At 42.7% G+C, this 22,892-nt stretch overlaps 1 protein-coding gene and 1 non-coding gene across 29 annotated transcripts in view; one reads left to right on the plus strand and one right to left on the minus strand.

The window, feature by feature from the left end:
• The window catches only part of RBFOX1 (RNA binding fox-1 homolog 1), a 1,472,193-nt gene that overhangs the window by 225,181 nt on the left and 1,224,120 nt on the right, over window positions 1-22,892 (minus strand). Inside the window, exon 1 of one of the 28 annotated variants that reach the window (XM_053365884.1) lies at window positions 20,563-20,676. The exons of the other annotated variants lie outside the window; for them this stretch is intronic. Coding sequence (XP_053221859.1) covers window positions 20,563-20,661 — 99 coding nt within the window. The 5' untranslated portion in view covers window positions 20,662-20,676. Of the gene's footprint in view, window positions 1-20,562; window positions 20,677-22,892 lie in introns of those variants that run through there. 28 annotated transcript variants of the gene reach the window in all.
• Window positions 16,351-16,424, plus strand: TRNAV-GAC (transfer RNA valine (anticodon GAC)). The gene has a single exon. It is a non-coding gene; the product is annotated as a tRNA-Val (tRNA).

A 22,892-nucleotide genomic window follows, 5' to 3' on the forward strand; every position in this document is an offset into this window, starting at 1 on the left:
GATAACCACCAGGGTACCTTCCAATTCTATGATTTTTGGTGGTGGCCGCCACCCCCATCCTCAAACAATGCCCTGGAATGATGTTAGGTCTGGACCATTGTGGGGGACATACACAGAGTTGGGCTCCTGCTTACTCTACTTGCCAACCCCACTGCGATCCCTTCATTAACCTCCTAGAGATTCTTCTTCCCACCTCATGTAACTACTAATATTGCTTTTCACCTTCCCATTTCTGAAGCCACTTCTCTCTTCTATTCTTTGCACCCTTGTTTTACCTATGATCCCCCTCCTTTTGAGCAAACCCCACCTTGCACACACCTGCCCCCAATGGAATAACCTCCAGCATCTTCCTCCTCCCACACATTGCGGCTACTAAGCAACTTTTCCAAGCTTGGGTCCAAGTGCAACATCTATAGGTCCCAAGCCATTACTATTTCATACACCCAGGCCTTCCAGATGTTGATATTTATATCCTGCTCACTTAGTGTGAGCTTGCTGTGTTGTAGTGATGGCTTGAGATACTATTATGGATGGGAATGGGTTCTTGGGGAAAATGTTTACAATGAGATCACTTTTAGTTATTCTTGCTACAGCTTGGCAACAATTATGTAAGTTGCCTTGGGGGATTCCAGTATACAATGATACATAAAGAAGAACAAGATGATGAATAAGAAATTGTTGGTGCTTATAAGCAGAAGTAGCTATATTAAGCTGAAGCAGCTGATATCTACTGTCCCTCTGGAGAAAATCAGGGTTGTATCCAATGCTAGCCCTACTCAAAGTAGATCTACTAAAATTAATGAACCTAAATTAGTCATATCCATTGGTTTCAATGGGTCTACTCTGAGTAGGGCTAGCATTAGATACAACCTAATGTCTCCCTAATTTGCCCACAACAATTTTGTGCACGGCTCTGTCTGGACCAAAGAGAGAAGGAGCCCAACTATGTCCCTACTCTGACATTAGGTAAACAGCTTTAAACCTTCAGGTTCAGGATGTGACCTAGCCTTCCAAATGACTATGGGAGACCCTAGCAGGAGAGGGGAAATATGTTAACAACACACTGGGACAAGACAGTCTACTAGCACCTCTGTGAAACTGCCTTGAAGATCAGCTATTGAAAATGCTAACAAAGGGCCACAGGAGAGCAGATAGCCAGTCTGCCTTGGGTAGCTGATTAATATTAAAAAATTCTGATTTTTCTTCTTCTTACATAATCTCTTTTCTTCTTCAAATTTATACCTGCCAAGATTTACTTGTCTTTTAATAGCTGATGTCAGGGAAGCAACACGCAGAAAATCCCCACCTCAGGACTATAATTTTGAACACAATGAGACGCGCATCAACTTGTCGCAGTGACATGTGGCAAATTATTCCACGTGGACTTCTAAAGTGCATCCTAAAAGCTTCAAAGTGTGTGTGTGTGTATGCGTGTGTGTAAAATAAGAATTCAAATTGATGATCACAGCTCTTACCCAGTCAATTCATCTAGTGTGACCCCCTCACTTTTCTTTCCACCATGGCTACACAGCCTTTGCTTCCCATCAAATCAACAATTCATGGGGAGAGGGAGAGAGAGAGAGAGAGAGAGAGCGCAAACCTTAACGACATATCTAAATTTGTGTCTGTTTGCTTGCGGAAGGATTATCTTTGCCTGTATCGAGCATTGCAAGTGAATCAAAGATGCTTCTCAGTAGTAGGAATTAATCTCCAGACAAATATACAGAAGGACGCTTAGTCTGCCCCGGCTTTAATCGCTTCCAACTGGTTTGACTTATTCTAATTACATCCTTTATGTTATAAAAGCCATTTTTATGTTGCTGAGAAGCAGTTTCATTGCAAATACATGGATTCCACCACCCCCTTTTTTGCTGGGTTTCTGTTCCCATGTTGATTATGTAAATGGGACTCTCCAGTTTCCTCTAATTAGAAAAACACACTGCAGCAGCACATCAACCATTTTTAACATTAATAATACAGCGTTGGTGTCCTTTCACTGCACCTTTACATAATTTGTCAAAAAAGGGAAAGGGGGAAAACACACACACAAACCGATTAAAGCATCGTTTCCAACCGCTGTTAGAGCACTACAGGCAATCTCTCTCTCTCTCTCTCTCTCTCTCTCTCACACACACACACACACACAGAGTCGTACCTACTGAATGGATTTCAAATTGCAGAATGAAAGTATAGGATCTATACTGGTGGAATTCCACTTAGAAGGCTTGTTTAAGCCGGAAAAGTGAAGAATAAATTTGCAGTGTGTGGCGGGCAGGCGGGGGCTTAGAATAAATGAGACAATTAAGTTCCAGTGCCTAATTATGGCAATGACTGTGAGTGTGAGGAAGAAATATCCCTGTTGCAAAGAGAACATTTCTCTCTCTCTCTCTCTCTCTCTCTCTCTCTCTCTCTCTCTCTCTCTTTCTCTCTCATCCTATTTTCAGCTCACACCATAAAATTACATTTGTCTATTATATTTAAGGTATTTATAGCCTACTTTTTGACACAACCTTTCCAAGTGGCCTTATAATGCATCTTAAGATCAAAAGATCATATAGGGAGGGCTAACCACAGCATAGCAGAGACCAATGAAATACCATGGCCTATCAATCTAAAGGCCACTGAATGCCCCATGTTTCTAGAAGGTGCTGAATGGCCAGTAAAATAGGTGCCCATCCAATGGGCGCAAAGGAGGGCAACATATGAAGCTCATTCACCAAGTAGGTCCTCTCCATGATAATAAATATGGATGGGGACGCATCAAGTCACTGGCTCAATAGGCTCAGTATTACCTACATTCCCAGTCGTACCTGGAGATGCCAGGGACTGAACCAGCAACCTTCCACATACAAAGCAGATTCTCTGCCACTGAGCTATGGGGGATTTGTTGGGTCTGCTTGTTAACAGTTTTAGTTTGACACTCCCCAAATGTGGGTCAGAATGCTGTTCCCAGTCACACACTTCTGCAGATTTCACAATGAGTTTTCAATGCACAAGAGGCATGCACAAAAATATGCATTTTACAACAAGAAGAAAAGGCATGCACAATGCAAATGTTACCGGGAAATACATCTGAAAACCTGCATATTTCAGGTAAAAAAGTGCACAGTGTACAGAAAAAGTGTACACAAAATCTGCAAGCAGGACAGTGAAAGTAGAACACAACCATTGTGGCTATTTTATACAAATATAAAATACCTATTTAAACATATTTAAATAGCATTTCGTCACAAAATTTAGATTTAAACATGTATATTATCTCAATATGTGCATGCCTAAATGTATTTTATATTAAAATACCCATTTTTTTAAAAAAAGCAGCTTGGTACATTTCTTTGAACTGTATTCCAACATCCAGAGAAATGTGAAGTCCAAAAAGTTATAGTGCCCCATAAGAATGTAAGAAAAGCTTGCTGAATTAAACCAGTGGTCCATCTAGCCCAGCATCTTGTTCTCACAGTGGCCAGACAGATGCTTATGGGAAACTTTCAAGCAACACCCAAACACAAAAGCACGCTCCCCGTCTGGTATTGAAAGCATTGCTGTTTCAGACCATGGAGGCAAGGCATAGTCATCATGGCTAGTCACCACAGATAGTCTTCCAGTTCCCATGTTTTAATCCAGGAGGTGTAAATTAAGTCAATTTGTTTATTAATGTGAATGGAACAAAATTCTCCCTGTCTGTAAATATCACACAGTGCTGCTGCTCCATTATACAATGCAACTTCATTCAGTTGAACCTTCTCTCGTGGGGCAGCCTATAAAATGTTTTTCTACCTCCATTAACCTATGTGACATTCTCCTAGGGCCAATTCACCCTTGTGTATTCATCGCTGCAACGTCATGTGGTGACCCATCACCGAAGATTCAACACCATTAGATAGAACACCCATCAGTCCCATTTATACATTCAAAAGAAAATGTGAGGGCTTAGTCTGGTAAGAGACCTGCAGACATATGCTGGGTGTTCATAATTCCACCCCCAACATTCCCACTGAGAATATCTAAAGAGGGCTTGTACATGCAGTTGGCTAAAAACACTTACAACACTCCTTAAAAAATCAGGAATCCTGCATTATTGGGCTTCGCAGTCACCAGGAGACTTGAAAGAACGTTCAGTTGAACACACTTGGGGAAGGCCCAAAGCTCAGTGATAGAGCATCGCATGCAGATGGAGAACCACTGCCAGTCAATGTAGACATTATGAAGTTTAATGGGCCAAGAGTTCAAGTCCATATGAGACAGCTTCCAATGTTCCTAAGTTCAACTACAACACTCCTCCAGACCTGTCCAGTCAACCTAGAAAGATCAGAAGTGAAGCAGGCGTGCCCTGTATTTTTAGGAATGTTGGGGTTCTGCCTTGCATGTGAACAGCCAACCCGCTTCCTCAGCTTAAACTCACATATTCTATTTTGAATTCATAAGAAGGACTATGGTTTCAGACATGGTGCTTGTCAATGTAGTTAGAGGACACCATGCGGTTGGGAACACACACACACTTGGCAACCCTCCACACAAATGAAGCCTTCAATGGGCACCTTCCTTGCATCTGAAATAGAAAGTTGTGTGTTGAAGGGGTCAAGGGTAGTCAAGTTTGCTTTTGGAAATGAAGGCTTTGGGGCCTTAGTCCATCAAACCATAGAATTAGCGCTTAGATTAAGATTTCTGCAATAAATTTGAAAGCGTATGTGTGTCTGTGTGAACGTATGTTTATTTTAAAAAAGAAAACAGTTGTAAAACCTCAGCTAACAGAAAATAAGGATATTAAGCATTGTGGGCCATCAGAATGACATTCTGGAGACACCAGGCCTGCAGCATTGCCTGTAGGACACAGTATCCCTGCATCCCTGGACCTTCTGATGTACTTCTTGGCTCCAGGGCTTAATTTGAGCCAATGCTCACTGGAGACTGAGCCAGGTTCCTGAACAAATTGACTTCTGCTGATTTTTGTCTGCAAAGTGGCAGGCTGGAATTTTTGTTGTTGTTGTTGTTGTTAATGGTTTGCATTCTTCAGATGACTGATCTCTCGCTTCATTTCAATGACCCTTCCAATACATACACAACCTTGTTATAATTGCTATTGTTCTGTGCTTTGAATACTTCACTTTCAATTTAAAGACTGCTCCAGCCCAGGGCTTCCCAGTGTTTGGGTTCACAGACCACCAGCAGTCCATTAACTTTATTCAGCAAGTCTGCAGCATGATTTTGCTTAGCTACACGTAGGTGTGAAGAATGGTGTGTTGTCCCTGTGCGTATAGAATAGGGACACAGAGACTGATCTTTTTCTGCTTAGAACTCAGTGGTAGCTTGGAAGGTGAGTGGTACAGACCAGGAGTCTCTGCCACAGAGAGCAGAAAGATGGGGGGGAGGTCCTGAGTGGGGGAAAAGAGACTGGCAAAGTACTTTAAAGCAGTGTTCCCCAACCTTGGGCCTCCAGCTGTTTTTGGACTACAATTCCCATCATCCTTGACCACTGGTCTTGCTAGCGAGGGATGATGGGAGTTGTAGTCCAAAAACAGCTGGAGGCCCAAGGTTGGGGAACACTGCTTTAAAGGACTGGAGAGTCAATATATGGGCAGATGGAGGATGAATGATGAATCTGACCTGAGACTCAAGCTGACAAATATTACACTGAACATCAAATAACTTTGTTTACCACAGCAGTCACAGCTATTGCAGTAAAAGATTCATATTGATTTTTTAATTGTATCTTATTGCTTCTTTTATTTTATGTTGAATCTTATTGTATGGAAATTTGAATTCCATATAGATAGATAGATCTGTTATGATTCCAAATAACAGGCAGGCAAATCATGAAGTGGTCTGCCAAGACTCTCAACAATTTTCAGGTGGTTCAGCAGGGGTGGGGGGAGTTTGGGAACCACTGCTCTTGACTCCTGGGGTGAGCAGAGTGGGATTCTCACATCAGGTCATCAACCTGAAATTCATGGCAGGCTATGAACTGGAGGGAAGTAATGCAGAGGAAGGAGTGTGGCTTGGCCGTGTGCTCCCCAACATGAATGTATGCTTAGCCTGGAGAAGAGAAGACTGTGAGGTAATATGATAGCAAGCTTGCTTTCTGCTGCCCTAAAAGGTGGGGCACAAACCAATGGATTCTGACTAAACATTAGGAAGAACTTTCTGGCAGTCAGAGCTGTTCAACAGTGGAACTGGTTACCTCAGAAGGTGATGGACGTTCCTTCATTGGAGGTTTTTAAACAGAGTGTGGATGGCCATCTAGCAGGTGTTATTCAGCTGTGAATCCTGCACCATGGGCAGTTAAACTAGATGGTCCTTGTGGTGCCTTTCAATTACAATTCTATGATTTTTGTGATTTAAATAAAACCTTCATACAGTAATCAAATGTGATGATCTTCATGTGCTTTGCTTTGACTTCAGTATACATTAGTTATTTTTGCATGAAAAGTGCATTAATGTTCAGGGGCTGGTGAAACAGCAAGCATCAATAAGCAAATCTCTTCCTCCCCACACTTTTTCTCTACTTTTTCCAGAAATGCTTAACAGCAAGTTTTAAAATATTTATCAATAATACATTTTTCGTTCTCTCTTTTTATTATAAAGCTGGGAGCCTTGAGAAAGCATCTGTCTTGTTTTACAACCTTGGTGGCTAAGAAAGTGCTAGCAAATGCATTTTTGACAGTTCAAGAAAATATGTCCAATAGCTATGTCTATGCAGCACTAGCATTGTTCTAATTATTTATCATTTTTTTACATCTGACTCTTCCTCCGGGCAGCTCATTATGTTGTCATTCTCACAGGGCAGGAATAGCTTCAAGTACTATGATATCTGACCTTTGGCCAGAATGAATGGAGATGATGGAAGCTGTAGCTAAGCAACTTCTGAAGGACCACAGGTTAACCTCCCTACTTCCCTCAACCCCAGCCAGCATGGCCACTGGTCTGGGATGAAGGGAGTTCTAGTCCGGCAAAATATGAAGGGTAGCTAACCTGTGGCCTTCCAGATGTTGCTGGCCTACAACAACCATCACCCCAGCCAACACGGCCAGAAGTCAGGGAGGATGGGAGTTGTAATCTATCAACATCTAGAAGGCACCCTGGTAGCTTCCCATGCCCTGTTAAGAAATGTTGTCATTTGCCTTTGAGCCATTTTTTCAAACCTGTGGCCTGGAGGAAATCCTCTCATGACAGGAGGTCTCAACATAGAGTTAATCTCTACTCTGGATGGCAGAAGATCTCCAGGGTTTTGGGATGGGGGGATAAATTTGATTCTACTTGCATTTAAAGGTGAGCTTACCTAATTCACGCTTTCTGGAACAAGATGTGAATCAAAACATAACAAATCCTTTGAAATTTGCACAGCTCTGAATATGGTAATGCAATTTTCCAGCAAAGCAATTTGTAATTTTATTTTATTTTTTAAAAAATACATATACTAGGGTAAAATGTACATATCAATTGAAATATCAGTGCATTGCATTAGGGGGGGAAATGCTTGCCAAAAATCGTATGTTAGGCAAAATTGCATACAAAAAATGTGCATATTGGGAGAAATTTGCACTAAAATGCTGATGAACTTCCACAACAACTTTTAAAAGAAGTAAAACGTGTGGTAATGTAGAGAGTGGAAGTTAAGAACTTAAAAATGAGAAGCAGAGAGAAACTGAAATGTACACATTTGCCTGTCCCTGTTAATGGTCTTTGTAGGGGTCTTTCTGGTCACTTTCCTATCTTTTTAATTGGAGGTTCCAGGACCACCTGTAAGGCAAAGAAAACTGAGGTGTTTCTTTGTTATGCACTTCAGGATTCAGGCTCAGCACTGAAGACAAATTTCTGGTTGGAAATTAAGTCTCAGAGATGGAACAAGATATGCAAGGTGGATTGGGAGTGGTAGGTGGGAAGGCAGAAGGAAAAGAAATTCACTCACAAGGCCTATTTCTCTTAGGCTGGGAGACTCTTGCGCATGTTGTGTGACATGCCTGCCCTGTCAAGCAAACCTTATCTGTCAGTGCAGCACTCAATCATCCTGGCCAGAATGCATCTTTGTGATGTCCTAAGGCTCCATATCACTTTTCCACAGGAGTATAACCACTGACTTACTAGAACGCACAGCTTTCTTTTTTCCTAAGGCAAACAACCAACAGATTGATAATACAAAAAGAATGCAATACTAGGAGTGAGCTGAACCAACTCACCAGTTTTTGAAAACATTTTCAGCGGTGGAAAAAAGAGAGAGAAAGAAAATGCCTTTCCTTTGGGGTGACAACATTCCTTCTGCAAGTGTTTGTTGTTTAAATTGTCTTCACTTGCTCAGTTGCCCTTGCCCTCAGTTGCCCTCTGTGACATGTCATCATGGGACCAAATGATATTTGACTGCATGTGCCAATATCCAGCGATAAGATTAGATTAAGAGTCATCCCATTCATTATGTGCCTCCGACTGGGAAGAAACAGCCACATGATTCAATCAGCAGAGAGGAAAGAGTTGATGTCAGAAATAAACAACAGATTTGGGGAATGGTTTATATGATTTGCTTTTTTACTTGGGGTGGGATATACACCCTAAAAACCTACCACAGCTACTGAATATGGGGCATTCAGCACAGCCCTATCAAAACATAGCCAAGATGCTATGCTCAGGATGGAGGGGGCCACGGCAAAAGCTACTCTAGTGGGAAGGTCCTCCTCTCTTTGTGGGCTGTGGGGGGTTTACCTGGCAGGAGCAATGCCTAGCAGCAATGTTTGATAGGCTGAGAGCTTCCCTTTCAATATCCAGCAATGCCCTAAACAATGCTCCACCAGGGGCATTGTTAGAAGTTTAAATGTCAGCTGGACTCAGCCACCTGATATTGTTTGCTGCACCAAGCCTTTGGCATCAACAGTGGGTCTTGCCAAGGTGCTGGGTCCTGTTCATGAATGCTGGGTGCTAGCACTAGCCCTGCTTGTATTGGAAAAGCCAAGAAATAGAGATGGGCAATACCTCAGTGGTACTAAATCTGCTTTGCATGCAGAAGATGCATGGGTCAATCACTGACATCTCCGTGTAGGACTGGGGACTAATTATACAGTACTTGTAAGTTATAATGCTATAAATGTGTTATAAAAATCATACAACAGTCATACAACAGTCAATGGAAACTTGCAATGAGAGCTATATAACATTTTTTCCCCTTAGCATTTTTTTAAATCAGTATAGATCCAGCCTGAGAGCCACTGCTGTTTGAAACCTTGGAGAGCCACTGCCATTGCAGAGCCAGATTCACCATTAGTATCTCTTGGGATTTATGGGTTTATTTCAAGCTTTCCTCCCAAGAGCTCATGGTTCTCCCTCCTTTCCATTTTATCATTGCTGTGAATAGCCCAAAGCCACCTAGGCAGTTCCTAGCCTAAATTAAAGTGTGACCCTTTGTCTCCCAGGTCCTATTCACTAACCTCAGCACCATACGGGCTTACTATTTTCCTGGTGAGCTTCATGTGCTTCCAGAAAAGTCCCCGATTTTCTTTCATCAACCTTCCAATGACACAAGTTAGCACCTATTCTACGATAACTACAGGTCCTCTCTATAGTGGACCTTGGGATTCAGAAAGCACCTAGAAACTGGCCAGTTTACACTAACTATTTGCCATGCCCTCCCCTGTAAAAGCCCCCTTACCTTTGTTCCTACACCAAAGTGGAGCTTGCCCAGAATGTTGTTGCAAAGCTGTCAATGCCTGGTGTGTTCCAGTTCAAGATGTAGCTTCCAGGGTAGAGCTAGAGGCCACCAGCAAACCTATAGCTGTGAACACCAAATGCTTATGAATGTACACTAGGGCTGTGCATCATATTTGGCTGAGCAGTAAGTCATATCAGGCATATTCAGAGGGCCTCGGACAAGTTGGGTACACAAAGTGATGGATTGCTGAAAGTTAGGTTGGATTGGGCCAGAGTGATCCACAGCTCTCAGGGGTCAGGGCATCAGGCAGAAAGGAAAGGAAGGCAGGATAGAAAAAACACACAAAAAGGCCAAGACCTACTTGACTGGTGGCTGTGATAAGGGAGGCCCAACACTGCTGCTTCTTTTCCTGCCTGACACTCTGACCTGAAGGGTCAATGCCTCTGCTCAACAACTGTTGAATGAAGGCATCAATCCTGTGTGGTACTGGTACTGCTTTTCCTGTGACTTTCTTCCTGCCTAACTGTCAAGGGCACTCCCAGCCAAAGGAATGTTCATGGCAGAGAGTTCACTCTTTATTGTCAAAGATAACACTTGCAGTCACTTCTACAAGTTTGGATACCTACACACACCAGTCTAGAGTCTAGGCAGCTACTCCCAGATCCACACTGTTGCAACAACTGGGGATCACACACCCTTCACCTGTTTATGTACCCTCCCCTGATGGGCTATGCACCTCCATGGAAACTTCTTTTGCTCTTATTGCTTGAATTCTCTCCTGGGTCTGGGAGAAAGTACTAGTGCAGGAGAAGGTGGGCAAGCACCCAACCCTTCACTTGCCTGGCCTGCCTCTTCTTCCAGCTCTGAAGCTTCCCCAACCTCTGTTTCTTGCCTCCTGGCTAGTACAGGTACCCAGAAACCACTGCCCCCCTCTTCTGAGTCAGCCCAATCGCCACATTCATCAGCGTCTTGCCAGTCCTAACATTAACAGATTTTAAGAAGGAGGATCTGACCCAGGCTACTGTTCTTTGGGGAGCACAGAACGAAAGAATTGTGAAGTTGGACGGTCCCTGGGGGTCATCTAATTCAACCCCTTGCAATAAAGGAATCACACTGAAAGAAACTATCCAATCTCTGTTGAAAAGCCACCAAAAAAGAGAGACCACCACCTTCTGAGGTTGTCCATCCCACTGTTGAACTGCTGTTGTCCTCAGAAAGGTGTCCCTGATGTTTAGTTGGATTCTCCTTTCTTGTAATTTGAATCTATTACTTCAATACCTACTCTCTAAAGCAGCAAAAAACAAGCTCACTGTGACAGCCCTTCAGATATTTGAAGATGACTATCGTATCGCCTCTCTGTCTCCTCCTCTCTGGGCTAAAGATACCCAGCTCCCTCCACCGTTTCCCATTGGTTTACAGACTCTTTATCAATTTGGTCCCCTTGCTTTGCACATGTTCCAGCACAGGGTAAATTTCTCTGATCCAGAGACTACAGATCAGGGACACTGGGCAACAGGGGGTCTGTGCACAGCTCTAATGTGTGTGGCTGGGATACGAGTCCTATTCAGACACTTACCCTCTAATGGGTGAGGAACAGGATATTTTGTTTGCACAAATGCCATTACAACAGCCTGAACCCCAACATGCCAGACTCCACCCTCTGACATCTCTATATGTTTGACAATCTGAAAGGTGAGCCAGTGAACTTGCAAGGCTGTTAAGGCCAGATCCCCCTGCTGAACTTCAGAACACAGAGATATTAGGAGGACTGTATGATCTAGTTGAGATTCCTGCGTTGCAGGCGGTTGGATATGATGACCCTCTAGGTTCTTTCCAAGTCTACAATTCTATGCTTCTGTGAATCTATCTCAGTGATAGAGCATCATTGGGGAATGATAGTTGCTCAGTGGCAGAGCACTGCGTGCAGAAGACCCCAAATTCAATCCCTGGTGTCTCCAAAAAGGGTTGGGAAATCCTTGAGAGCCTTTTCCAGTCAGTGCAGATGATACTGAGCTAGATGAGCTAATGGCCTGACTCAGTATGAACCAGTCATCTCCTATGTTCCTAGAAGATGGATATCAGTGACTAAGAAGGAACTGTCCTCAACCCACTCCAGAGTTAGGACTACAAACATACACTTGCATGGGGTGCCTTCCTGATGGAGTGGGGTGGGAGGTGGGATTCTATTCTATTCCTGGTAAATCCGTTTAACAGGGGAGATTGGAGATGAGACATTATGTCGTCCACTTGAAACTCAAGATGGGTCATGCATAGAGTGACGCTGTCAGAGGTGTGCCAAGTCACATTAAGGGTGGGAAAATGTGTCCTAAGATATGGAACAAATATGCAGATGGAAGTAAGGTAAGGATGCAGCTGCAGTTAAGGGAATAAGCAACTTCTCCCTTCAAGGCATTTGAAAAATCATTAGATCATTGGGTAGGTAGGATTTGGGTACTCAGGGATGCATATCTGCTGACAGAATGCAAGCTGCATTTATTGACTATTGTATACATCTTTACCATATCCCCCTTTACTTTAATTATCCCCCCCCCCTTCTAAACATGAAAGCACTAACAATTCTATATTTACTTTGTAAGGAAGAGAATCCATCCTCTGATAATTCTTTGGGTGGTGTGTTTTTTTTTTGGGGGGGTATTCTTTTCTCTGTTGTCTCCAGCTCAGCACACAGAATGCTAGCTGTGGTTGCCCCACATTTATATAATTGCATTAGGGTGCTTGCTGTTTTACTTTCACTCCTCTCCTTAATAATTCCCAACACTGAATTTGTCTCACCCCACCCCAAAAGCACAGTAGTTGCTATAAAATTACTCTCTTGTATACTCTCTCTCTCACTCTCCTTCAATCCCCCCCCCACTCGCCCTTTGCAAATGTTCACACAGGCATTTTAAAAGGCCCAACAGATAACATTAAAATAATGTTAAAAGCTGAGCACTCTTATTAGATAAAAGTGGGCCTAGCACATTAGGAGGTGTTGAGTTAATAGGAAAACAGCTTTGATTCACTAGCCTCTGTCTAACACACCAGTACAACAGAAGTAAAAAGGGAAATAGAAACTCCCCTCTAATCACCTCCTGTTAGCGACAACTATAGGCAAATTGCTAGTGAGGATTAAGTGGGGAGACTATCACAGGATCAGTGTCAAGCAGAAAAAAGGCTCAATTTGTGAGCGATCATGACTGTAATTGCTTCCTTAAGAGCTTTAGGATTTGCTAAGTGCAATCTTTTGGAGTGTGGACACAGCATAGGTGCGGAGGGACAGAAGGGGGAGGTGGAACACTAGGCAGGCTACAATACACTCAAATAATCCTGCCATTGGTACACCTCCCTAGGGGCTCCACATGCCCTGATTTTTTCAGTTTAAAACATTACTAAATCACTCTCTGTCTTTTGTCCTGGTTTTGGCGGTGATATCAGGGGTGAACATGCTTATCTGCCTGTTTCCCTTCCACCCTCTTCCTAAAACTGCCTGACCAGATAGCAGATGTAAGTGAATGCTTTTAAAAGCATAAGAAGAGCCCTGTTATGGATCGGACCATGCACATATCAACTCCAGCATCCTGGCCTCACGGTGTCCAACCAGATGCCTCTGGAAATCTGGGAAGCCTGAGTGCAACAGCATGCTCCCCACTTGTGGTTCCAATAAACTGGAATCTCTGCACAGTTCAAAGCAAATTGCTGGGCTTAAAGTCCTAAATGTTTCTTTTGCAGCAGCTTTTGGTTGGTATGATCTCAGAGGAGGAGGAGGAGGAGGAGGAGGAGGAGGCGGGGGAAGACGATGATGGCAGGTAGATTCCACAAGCCCTCAGCACTCTGGAAATCACCATGAACATTGATGGCAATCATAATCCCCATCCCCATTGCAGATCACTAGTCAATTCATGCTGAGGGAAAAAAAGAACACAATGGTGATGTTGGGTCTAACATTATGAAACCATAATAAGATCCCTGCTGGATCAGGCCAGAGCTCATCCAGTCCAGCATCATGTTCTCATATAAGTGACCAGTCAGATGCCTATGGGAAGTACACAAGCAGATCCTGGTCACAGCAGCACTCTCCCCATTTGTGCTTCTCAGCAGTTCATTTACAAAGGCATACTGCCTCCAACAGCGGAGTTATGTACATGATCCATTCACATAGGCACTTTTGAGTCCCATCATTTTCAACAGAAGAGTTCAGCTTGTGCTTTAACTCACTTCCAATGAAATCACTGGGAGCAAAAATTCACTGCTGTGATTAAGACCAGCAATTCGCAGAGTGATGCAATTGCATTTTGAAGCCACCTGTTCTAGTGGCCCAACTGTAGCAAATTCTACAGATTATTCTAGTGAACTTAAACTGGCAAAAAAAGATGGTGTAAATCAAACGCTATTTACAGGCTGGTTTTCCTTCTGTCAAGCTTAAGCTGGCTAAGCCCTGATCCAGAACAGTTTGGAACTGGCATACTTTACCCTGGCTTAACATAAATTTACACCAGCTTCTTGTGTACAGGATTGCCCTGTAAGAGTGATAATTGGAGCACTGCTCACAGAGACGGTTTTAGGGGGCGATACAACAGGTTCCATCACACTGGGCACCAGGGCAGTCTTACCTATAGGCGCTAGGAGTGCAGGGCACCTGGGTACCAGGCTATCAGGGGCACCAGGCTGAGAGTCCAGGGCCAGAGAATTAAGTCCAGGGAAGAGTCAACCATCGGTTGGAGTGCCACAGCAGGCTCTTCTGCTGCAGGTGGCTCTGCGCTGCAAGTTCGGGGGTGACCGAGCCAGCAAGATGCTGCGGCAGCCAGCTGGTTCTGCCCTCCTGCGCACCTGGGACTGGGCAACCGGGGGGGGGGGCGCCAGGCGCATCTTTACACTCCGGCGCCACATATGCTTAACACAGCCCTGCTGGGCACTGACCCTAGAGGGTGCTGCAGCTATGATATAGTAGTGAATTGATCAGAATGGAAGGCCAAAGGCAGAAGGGTACCATTTTGGGGGCTCCTAAAGGGCACCTCTGTAATTTGAATGACCGAAGTCCATCCCTGCTGCTCAATCTGAAAATACTTTAAAGTGACTTGCCTTTAAATTTAAGCCATTTTAAAATGGCTTGATTAGGATAAAACTACCTTAGATTCAAGAAGACTATCTTAAGTGGCAGTCAGTGTGGCTGGTAACTGGAAGGGCTTTTATATTGACTTTGATAGGAATGCTTCAGAAATCCAATATTTGCAAATTCCGAGAAGTGAACTGATCTGCACCTTTCAGGTTTTAATGCATGGATCAGAAGAGAGATATGCATCAGATTCTGTACCTCTCCCAATGCAGCAATGTGATGCTCGGCTCAAAAAAAAAAAAAAAAAAGGAAAAGAAAGAAAGAAAGAAGAAGTATCAAAATCCATTTTAAAATGCTGTTTTGAGATAAAACCGTTCTAGAAATCTGTATGCTGAGATAAAATGTTATTTAAATGTGAATTAGTTTTTAATAATAAATAAATAAAAATGGCAGATTAATGCAGAAACAGTCTGATGTGTGGAGACAGGGGTTTGGGGTTTTTTTTCAGTAAATGAATACAGCTTGTATAAGATGAAGTAGGACCTTCATCAGTATGGAATAACAGAGGGCAAGGAACCATCTCAGGTAGCAGTCTTTATCATGGCATGTTAGGTAGGTAGGCAGCATCTGTTATTACAATATTAGAGATGGAGGACTAAGGCCAATTCATATCTCCCCCACTTAGTCTCTAAGGAAGGGCAAGCTCCAGATCAAAGGGTCGTCTAGCCAGAGTACCATATTATAGGCCCATGTGCCCATTGGTGCATCCTGGTGCACTTATCTGATGATGCCAGGTACAGCATGGCAGACTAATGGGCCTAGCTGCCATTTAATTCTCCCATAACTCTCCACAAGGTAGCATTCCTCAGAAGCATGATGGGGAGTGCTGTTGGGGTGGGGGCAGGGAGATAAGCAGAAGGACCACAGCTTAGTGGTAGAGCATCTGCTTTGCATGCAGAAAGACCCAGGTTCAATCCCTTGCACTTCCATGTAGGGCTGGGAAAACTCCTTTCTGAAATCCTGGGTAGCCACTGCCAGTCAGAGGGGGTGGTTGTTTTATTATTATTGAAACTGCCAGTCAGTGCTGACAACACTGCGTTAGGTGGATCAATGGTCTAACTTGGTAAAAGGTGTCTTGCTGTGATCTGAGGCAGCTCCACATCATGTGAATTCCAGCTAATTTCCAAGCATTTGTTGAGTTGTTTCATTTTGAAACCAACTTCATGCCAGCATTGTGACATGTATCGGAAAGCCCCCTTCCAGTTTCTACTTTTTGTCAATGGCCATGAAGACTAAGAACCGGTGCATCAAGTTCCGTTTTGGAAAGATTACGGAGAAACGTTCTCATTTTACCCTTCAGACCATTTACTGTGCTCTTTGCTGATTACTTGCGATGAAGTTGATAATTCTGTAATGCAGATTGACACTTTGGGTAACACCATTTGCTATCTGTCTACTCACTCACAGTAGTTTTGAGGTCAGTTGGCAACCCAGCCTCAGGGTAGGCATGTGGCTAGAGATGCGGGTGGGGGAAATTGATTCAGTTTGCATTTAAAGATGGAGCTACATATTTCACTTTCTCAAAATTATTGAAGCCAAGTAATGTTTGCAAAAAACATGTTGTTTTTTTTAATGATAGGTCAGATATGCCTACAAATGCATATATGCCTGGATAGCTCAGTTGGTTAGAGCATGGTGCTGACAATGCCAAGGTTGTAGGTTCGATCCCCATATGGGGCAACTGCATATTCCTGCATTGTAGGGGGTTGGACTATATGATCCTCAGGGTCTCTTCCAACTCTGCAATTCTATGATTATATGATATTCAGTGCTGCATATATTCATGAAAATAACATTCAACTATATATTACGTAAGGTGAAATTGCTTTGCAAAAATGTATGTCTTAGGAAAATTGCATACAAAATTATGTATATTAAAATTAAATTGCACTAAAAAGCTGATTATTTTTCTCAAGGACTAAAAAAAAGACATTCACAAACTGATGTGGAATTGTAGATAACTGAATTTAAGGTTGGAAAAATGAGAAACTGAGAGGAACAAAACTGACAGATGTAGCTTTCCTTGCTTGTGGCTCAGCAAATCTAAATAATTGGGGTTCTGTTTTTGTTCATCTTATTGGAGGGGGGCAGAGATAGAAATATCAACCATCCTTTTATACACCTTTATTTTTTACGAATTTAATATGTGTCCACAATATAGGAATAGCCAAAAATAAAAATAGAGCCATTCAAATGTGAGAACCAAGATAATTCAGAGTGTAATGCAATCTCATATGAAGTTATAATGATCATCACCATCATAAATCAATTAATTAAATTTCTATACTGTCCTTCACCAGAAGACCACAGGGCAGTTTATGACATGAAACACAACATGCATAATAATAGCAAAAGGAGTGGGGAGACAGTACCCCCTGGCTTTAGAAGGCTGTAGATTGATTAACAGCCAAAGACCTAGGAGAAGACGAATGTTGTAAGGCTTGCCACCTAACAATATGCAATAAAGGCACCAGGCATGCTTCCCTGGAGAGAGCATTCCACAAACGAGGGGCCACCACAGAAAATGTCAGTTCTCATGCAGCTGCTCTCTGGACCTCACATGAAGGAAGAACAAGAAGGAGGACCTCAGATGGTGATTGCAGGGTTCAGGTTGGTTCATATGGGGTGAACTGAGCTGAATAATAATAATGATAATAATAATTTATTATTTATACCCCACCCATCTGGCTGGGTTTCCCCACTCACTCTGGGTGGCTCACAACAGAATATTAAAAACACACTGAAACATCAGTCATTAAAAACTTCTCTAAACATGGCTGCCTTCAGATGTTTTCTAAAAGTCAGATACAGTGGGAGGCCCCATTAGCTAAAGTGGTACCTCAGGTTAAGAACAGTTTCAGGTTAAGAACAGACCTCCAGAACGAATTAAGTTCTTAACCCAAGGTACCACTGTAGTTGTTTATTTCCTTGACATCTGATGGGAGGGCGTTCCACAGGGCAGGCACCACTACCAAGAAGGCCCTCTGCCTGGTTCCCTGTAATCTCACTTCTCGCAGTGAGGGAACCACCAGAAGGACCTCGGAGCTGGACCTCTGTATCCAGGGTGAACGATGGGGGTGGAGACGCTTCTTCAGATATACTGGGCCCAGGCTGCTTAGGGCCTTATAGATTAAAAAAAACCCAGCACTTTGAACTGGGCCTTGAAACTAAATGGCAGCCAGTGCAGTCAGGCCAGGATTGACGTTATATGCTCAAAGCGTCTTGACCCAGTGAGCAGCCTGAATTCTGCACCAGCTGGAGGTTCTGAACCACCTTCAGAGGCAGTCCCATGTACAGTAGCATTTAGTACCATTGCCAGGTCTCCTGGGATTTTATGAGGTGGAGCAGATCAGTGTGTGGAACCTGGTGGGACATGAGGGGACCGATTCCAATAGTGTGTCCAGAGAGAGGGGGAGAGAGAGAAAAAAAATCAAACCTAGGCTCTGCAAGTCTGCTGGGCATGGAGGAGAGGTCATTGCAAAAGCTTTTCAAATGACAAAGAAATAATATCCTGCCCCCTTGATTTGGGTCGCTCTCCATGAGATTTTGACACCCCCCCCATACACTCATACCAAACCTGGGAAACTCCAGATTTGATCCTGAGACTTGGTGGTTCTATGAGGTACAACCCTAGATAACATATCTGAAAGTTCCTATAACTGCAGAAGGTGGAACTTTAATCAAATCGAAAAATATAAAGAGTAGGTAAGAAAAACTGATCCTACCAATGCTTAGATAGGCATTATTATACATAGTTCTAGCCCACAACATGATGAATTATGATATTTTCCTTCATCCTTTTGGGGGGAACGGACAGAAAAATTGTTAATATAATACAAGTTTTGTTGATGTTTTTGAAGCTTCAACCAATAAAGACAGAGAAGAGAAATAAAAATCAGGTTTTGTCATCACCATCTTTTCCAGCTGAGTCCCATCCCCATCCCTACCCCCAATGACAAATTAATTTAACTTCCCGATTTCCCCCTTGCTGAATTAGCTTTGAAGTTTCAATCTAGATTACAAGTGTTAGTATATATCATTTAATAAATCTATAATTGTGGGGGAGGGAGGGAGAAAGAGAATGCCAATTAACCAAAGAAATGATCTAATTTAAGTGATCAGAATGTGAGCATTTCATCTATGCAGTACTAAAACAATTGGTTTCACTGAAGAAATGAAATAATCAGATCTCTGAATTCTGCATGACCTAATTTTTTACTACGCAAAAAGAAAAGACAGAACACACACACAAAATAAATTAATGACCCCATTTAAATTGTACTAGAAACACAGACCATCCTCTTTTGCACAAGCAGTTATCAAAGCCGATATTACAGTAACTAATTGTCACAACGCAGCAACGTTTTACTATACAGTCATCATTCGATTACTTAGCAAGACCAGAGAAAAAGATTACACTCGACAGAAACCAGCGTCAAAAGAAAACTGCACCAATTATAGAAGGCTTTCTTGCATCCCCCCCACCACCAATATATTTTGTCACCGCATGACAGCAATTAAATCATGAACAGTTACAGCAAAATGCAACACAAAATGCAACAAAATCATTGGTCTATTATGATTTTTTTTTGCAAGGGGGGGGACCTCATTTGTTCCATTTAGCCTTGAAAAGTATTGTGCTATTCTCACATCTCAAAACGTCATACTGCTAACATTTCAGAAAAAGAGCGGCAGAAGCAAGAGAGACCCACCAGAGGCCAGCAATCAATCAATGACAAATCTTACTAACAATGCACTCATAGTCTCAACACCCTATACAAATATTCAAGACATCCTGCATATTTTTGAAACTAGGACTGCCATTGCCATCTTCCTAATTGCATTATAACAATTTCTTTGGGGAACTCAAAGGTGGGGAGAATCACTCCATCCTAGGAAGAGTTCCCTGTGAAGATTAAATGGAAATTAAGTATGACATCCTGTCTGCCATCACAAGACCTTATTATCTGGGAAACTACCGTCCCAAAAGGAGGGCACACCCAACCTCGAATTATGCATTTAACTCAAAAGAGATTTTAAAAATAAAAGGAGGTAACCCGGTCTTCCTGCAGAGCTGCTACTCCTTAAAAGAAATTGGTGGTAGATTTACAGCAGAAATAAACCTCTCCATGCAAATCAGTGCTCTAATGTACACCAGGTCTCTTAGGTTAAGAATGCATCTACATTTCTCTGACTGTGAAGATTGCTTGGTTTAAATTGCAAGACCTAAACAAGCCATGATAAAATGGAAGTGATCTAACTTTTGAGATTGGGGTAGAAAAACCATACATTTTGCTCTCTTTATTCACTGCCTGGGCAAAGAATGAAACGATCCACTTTTTCCACAGCTTACTCCGAACACCCCAAAGAAATAAAAAAATACAAAATCAACCACAGACTTGGCTTACTCTCTTCATAGTTAATAGCAACACAAACATGAACACTGATTCGTTTAACACAGTATCTATTAATGGAAATTATTCATATGTTTTTGTTTTTAAAATAATAATTGCTATTATCACTACACATACAGCTTTCTTTAGTTTAAAGGGTAAAGTATATTATCTATACCTATCTATCTATATCTGAAAAACAGTAACTTAAACATGCAAATATGTCTCGCTTCTAAATGCATTATCCCTCTCTCAGAAACTCTGTTAAGTTGTGAATTTCGAAAGGAAAATGATATTAGCCCACACTCCACCCACCTGAAAATCAAACCAAACCTCTTTCTTTTATACCAGCTGGACACATGACCCGGTCAACGAATCAAAAGACAGACCCGAGGAGATGACATACAGGCTATAAATGATATTACCACCCCCTTGGTAAGCAGAACGGCGCAAACCAGAAGCCACTTGGCACAAGACCTCCACACTTCCAGCATCGCTGAGCATTTGCCGTTATCTGATATCATACCGCCGTCATGATTAAGAACAGGCACAAGCGCTAGGCAAGAGGATTCCAGTTCAACAATGAAATGCTCTCCCACCAAATACCAAGATAATGACTTTTCAGCTAGCAAGGAGGAGAAGCGGAGGGGGGGGGGGGGGGAGAAAGAAAAAAGAGAAAGAGAAAAAATTGCACCGCTTGTTTCATTACCTATCATTAACTCCCATTTACTATCAATTTGCAACCTCTCTAGGCAATCAAGGCTTCAAAGGGGCCAATTTGAATTAGTTTGGAAAGCAGAAACAAGATTGTTTGCCCCCACCCCAATACCATGTGGGATGGCTGCCCATCAACGTTGCTCTTTTCTCACTTTCCGGCTCAGCCTGAACTGTATTTCCAGGAGTTTAAGAGCTAAGTGAGATTAGAGACGAAGGCTGCCCTTGTGCTTTGATTTCCCCTCCCTTCATTCTTCCTTCTCGGTTTTTTTTAAATCTCCCCCCTTCTTCCATTATACATATGAATCTCTCGCTCATTCCTCTTTAATTGTACAGACACTCACCCCACTGAGATGGAGGCCCCTTTGCAGGGTTGGATAGCCCAGAGTTTGTTAGTAGCTAGCAAGAAGCTCCTGGTCAATTTTTAAAAATATATATATTGAGATATATATACAAAAATAACCACCCCAACTACGATGCTTCCACCCCCTCCTTTCCTTTCCTTTTTTTTAAAGGCAAAGCATCAGGGGGATGTGCAAGAGGAAAAGGAAGAGGGGGAAGAGATGGAAAATTAATAATCCAACAGGCAGCTCTCTCACTGTTATTAATCAAGCTGCTACTTTCCCAAGCCACAGAGAAGCCGCAATCCGAACATGGGGGGGGGGGGGGAGAGGATCCCATTGGCTGCCGATGTTCATTCCGATACATCTTAGCCAATCTTTCCTTCCTCCACTTTTTTCTTCTTCTCTCCTTCCTTTCTTTCTTGCCTTAAGGTACAAATATCTACGAAAAGCAGTTACAAAACCCAGGGAGATGAAGAAGAGGAGGAGGAGGAGGAGGAGAAAGAAGGGGGTGGGCGGGAGAGAGTCACATTCCCAGGGAAAAGGATGCTCAGTCCAGTTAATGCACTCTAAACTTTATTTGAGCTGACTCGTCATTTGATCCTCCTGTGACAGGGTCAGCGCGCGGCAAGCAATTCCACAGCAGCCCCCCCCTCCCCAAATCATACCATAATCGAATTGCAGCCTATTTCCCGAACCTATAATGAAAAAGGCAACCCAAATAAAGCAGGTAATGCTGGCAGCCTCCCTTTGCTGTCTTACATTATTACTGCCGATTGCTTGCCTCCATTTCCCCTGTACTCTAACAATGAATATATTTCACAGCTCACTTGCTTTACTGTGTGGGTGGCGTGGCATAGACACCTACATGATATGAAAGAAAATCTAAAACAATAGGGGTTGTGTGTGTGTGTGTGTTGCTGCTTATGGTTCCTTAACAGGCAATCGCTGGTGGGAAAGACAATTCTGAGTCTCAGTGACACAAGGATAGAAACTAGTGATGCTCAAACTAGACTTGTTATTCAAAAAACAATACTTTCCAACTTCTCAGTCAGCCATTCATGAAACTGCAAACCTTTCAAGCAAAGCTTCCTTACCTGGCAGGGGGTGGGGGGAAGGTAGACCCTCAAGTCATTCCAGATACATTGCTTTTTAAAGAATATTCTCAACTTTACCAGATGAACATCAGCCTGGCTGCATGCCACATATTTCATATGACTAGGGTTTCATACACAATCCTGCAGATAAATCACACAGCTGCCGAATGGACCCATTTTCCCTTACTGGAAACATTAGAGCACAAGGCTGGATGTGGTTTTACATCATTCCATTAATGTGCAAGTAATGACCAATCTTCAGTAAATTAATCAGTTTATGTGACATGCCTCCCTTACATTTGCATGGTTAGACAGCTTCATCACATGCCAAATCCTCTTAACTCCTTCAGACAGCATTGGGGTAGGAACTGATATCTTTTCTGAAAAATCGCCTCTAACATCTATGCCTGAATAATAGTGTCATGAAACTCAAAAGGCCACTTCCAGAATTTTGATCTTAAACCAGTCCAAGAAAGGTATGACCTCACTTGCTGCACATAATGGTTTCTCTTTTTAAACCAGTTGTGGGGAACTTTTGACCCTTCAAATGTTGCTGAACTACAACTCTCATCATCCCTGGTCATTGCCCATGCTTGCTGAGGC

The sequence above is a fragment of the Podarcis raffonei genome, chromosome 14, assembly GCF_027172205.1.
Source record: "Podarcis raffonei isolate rPodRaf1 chromosome 14, rPodRaf1.pri, whole genome shotgun sequence".
NCBI lineage: Eukaryota > Metazoa > Chordata > Lepidosauria > Squamata > Lacertidae > Podarcis > Podarcis raffonei.